The sequence below is a fragment of the Chaetura pelagica genome, unplaced genomic scaffold (genome assembly GCF_000747805.2).
Source record: "Chaetura pelagica isolate M959 unplaced genomic scaffold, ChaPel_1.0 scaffold24, whole genome shotgun sequence".
Lineage (NCBI taxonomy): Eukaryota > Metazoa > Chordata > Aves > Apodiformes > Apodidae > Chaetura > Chaetura pelagica.
Genome location: NW_009953077.1, coordinates 4,377,287 through 4,380,330, shown reverse-complemented (window position 1 = coordinate 4,380,330; position 3,044 = coordinate 4,377,287). Strand labels below are relative to the sequence as shown.

The following is a 3,044-nucleotide window of genomic DNA, read 5'->3' as shown; positions in this document are numbered from 1 at the left end:
GAAGCGGCCGCCATCGGGCTCTCCCGGGAGCGGGAGAGGGCCCTGGATTACTACGGGCTGTACGACGAGCGTGGCCGCCCTTACAGTTACCCCATCGTGGCTGAAGAAGACCTGATGCCAGAGGATGATCAGAGAGCAACCCGCAACCTCTTCATTGGCAACCTGGACCACAACGTGTCAGAGGTGGAGCTCAGACGTGCCTTTGAGAAGTACGGCATCATCGAAGAAGTGGTGATCAAGCGCCCTGCCCGCGGCCAGGGCGGCGCTTACGCTTTCCTCAAGTTCCAGAACTTGGACATGGCACATCGGGCCAAGGTTGCCATGTCGGGCCGCGTTGTTGGCAGGAACCCTATCAAAATTGGCTACGGGAAAGCCAACCCTACTACCAGGCTGTGGGTGGGTGGTCTCGGTCCCAGTACTTCCTTGGCTGCCCTGGCAAGGGAGTTCGACCGTTTTGGGAGCATCAGGACTATTGACTATGTGAAGGGAGACAGCTTCGCTTATATCCAGTATGAGAGCTTGGATGCTGCCCAGGCTGCCTGTGCGCAGATGAGGGGCTTTCCTTTGGGAGGACCAGAGAGGAGACTCAGAGTGGATTTTGCCAAAGCAGAAGAGACAAGATACCCACAGCAGTACCAGCCGGCGCCGCTCCCCGTGCACTACGAACTGCTCGCTGATGGGTACAGCAGACACAGAAGCCTAGAGCAAGACTTGAGGGTGCGAGATAGGACTCCTCCACATCTCCTGTACTCAGACAGAGACAGGAGCTTTGTCGAGGCAGAGTGGGCCAGCCCTGCCAAAAACGCCGAACGCAGAAACAACTTGGAAAGCTACAGCCGGTCGGTGCGTAGCCGGAGCGGAGAGCGCTGGGGCAGCGACAGCGATCGCGGCGTGCCCAAACTGTGGGAAGAGAGGCGGAAACGCCGGAGCCTTTCCAGTGACCGCGGGAGGACTACTCACTCGCCTTACGAGGACAGAAGCAGGACAAAGGCCAGTGGGCCAGCTTTAGACCGCAGCCCAGAGAGGGCTCGCAAGGAGAATCACACTACAGAATCTGGAGCCGAGAAAGAGCCGAGTAACTCCCTTCAGAACAATCGTCATGCGACTGAGGAGAAACCCCATCGTGAGGCCCCCGATGCTCCCCAGCCTAAAAAAAGGGACAGCGAACGCAATCATCGAACTGGTGAATCGGAATCAAAAACTCATGAGGAGCCAAAATCCGAGACCAAAAAGCTAAAGAATTTATCGGAATATGCTCAGACACTGCAGCTTGCTTGGAATGGGCTTCTTGTGCTAAAAAACAGCTGCTTCCCCACCTCTATGCACATCCTGGAGGGAGACCTCGGTGTCATCAACGGACTCCTTAAAGACCATTCATCCGGCGGGAAGTTAACACAGCTCAAAATCGCTCAGAGACTTCGGCTCGACCAGCCCAAGCTGGATGAAGTGACTCGCCGCATCAAACAAGGCAGCCCCAACGGCTACGCTGTGCTCCTGGCCACCCAGTCCACCCCGGCAGGGGCTGAGGGGACCTTCCCTGTTGTAGAGCCTGGCTTGCAGCGACGGCTTCTCAGGAATCTGGTCTCCTACTTGAAACAGAAGCAGGCTGCTGGGGTTATCAGCCTGCCCGTGGGAGGGGCCAAGGGCAGAGACAGCACAGGCATGCTTTACGCGTTCCCTCCTTGTGAATTCTCTCAGCAGTACCTCCAGTCAGCACTAAGGACATTGGGAAAGTTAGAAGAAGAACATATGGTGATAGTTATAGTCAAAGACACTGCCTAGCCCACACTGTCTTTTCAAATTCCATGTTTTCTTTGTGTGTCACACAACCCAGTTGTTTTTAAGGCTGATCATTTTGGTGGGGGCTCAAAACACCTTGGCCAAAATGGTAAGATTTTTAGTTTCTAATTAATTTTAATACCATTTAAATAGAGCCCATTTTATTCGTTTTTAATATGTGACACTGTCCGCTGTTGTTCTGTATTTTTATTTTTTAACTGTATGAAAAGTTGTCAGTAAAGCCTTGTTCACTGATGGATTTCTAAACTTGTGCAGTATCCTAGTTTTTATGGCCCAGGAAGGGCTGGTTCCCTGTGCTGTCAGGAGCTGGAAGGTGATGGTTCCAACCCCTTTCAGTTTCTCAGACCCCAGCCTCCTGCACCTCCTCTGTCTCTTTATCTGTGTCCTCTAAGGTGGGAGGGGGAAGGGGGGTTCTTTGTGTTGTATGAGAGACCGAAAGGTTGGCTCTGTATCTTTTTCTCTTTTTTTTGTTTTTTTTTTTGTGTTTTTTTTTTTGTCCTGTTTGCTTTTTATTTCATAAATCAGTCTGGATGCATTCCTTGTGATTCTCTATTTGAGGATAGAAGCTTTCCAGGAAGCTAACTACCAAGGAAGCAGATCTTGATCAGGAATCAAAGTGGTTTTTATACAGAACAAAAAAAAAAAATTTACAGTTAATACTTGGCAAAAAGTTTGCTACTGAGGAGTCCAACTCTATTCTATTCTGTGAGGTTTGAGAGCACCTGATACATGTCTTGATCAGATAGAAGTTCTTGGGTAAAGTAAAAATGAGACATTTGACCTTCCTGTTTTTTTATAAAAGGAAAAAGAAAACAAGCAGGAGAAAAAAATAATAATTTAAGGGAAAACCCTCTTGGGCCTTTATTAGATGTAGACAAGCAAGTAAGGGGCACAAAGGGTGTTGGACAAAGGTGGCCATTTGTGTAGTCAATCATGTTGCACTACCTGAAAGCCTTCCTTAAAAGACAAATGGCAAAATTTTTTTGCTAAAGTTGAAACTTGTTTGCAGGCTTACAAAAAAAACAAAACAAAAAAACCAAAAACGTCTGGCTGTTTGAAAATGTGTTATGTTACTGCAGGTAACCTGTCTAACTGTAAGAAGCTCTGGAATTCAAAATTGGAAATCTCTGATGGGATGGTTCTGTCACCTTTTCTATCTGTGATATAAGACAGTGGTTCAGGAGAGGAGCCAGGACACTTGCACCTTTGGTGGCTCAGTAATTAAGGATATGGTAACTAATTCA

At 48.7% G+C, this 3,044-nt stretch overlaps 2 protein-coding genes across 2 annotated transcripts in view; both read left to right on the top strand.

Moving 5' to 3' along the window:
* Positions 1–115, top strand: part of MANF (mesencephalic astrocyte-derived neurotrophic factor) — a 15,484-nt gene extending 15,369 nt beyond the window's left edge. The window contains exon 5 of the mRNA XM_009996964.1: positions 5–115. Within this exon, the coding sequence (XP_009995266.1) occupies positions 5–115 (111 nt within the window). The remainder of the gene's footprint in view (positions 1–4) is intronic.
* On the top strand, positions 13–2,046 carry RBM15B (RNA binding motif protein 15B). Its single transcript, XM_009996928.1, has one exon. It carries the CDS (start codon positions 115–117, stop codon positions 1,780–1,782), a length of 1,668 nt encoding a protein of 555 aa, XP_009995230.1. The 5' UTR covers positions 13–114; the 3' UTR covers positions 1,783–2,046.
* The last annotated feature ends 998 nt before the right edge of the window (positions 2,047–3,044 follow it).

Coding starts and splice junctions, on each gene's coding strand:
- RBM15B (XM_009996928.1), top strand. CDS start 115: ATGCCAGAGGATGATCAGAGAGCAACCCGCAACCTCTTCATTGGCAAC.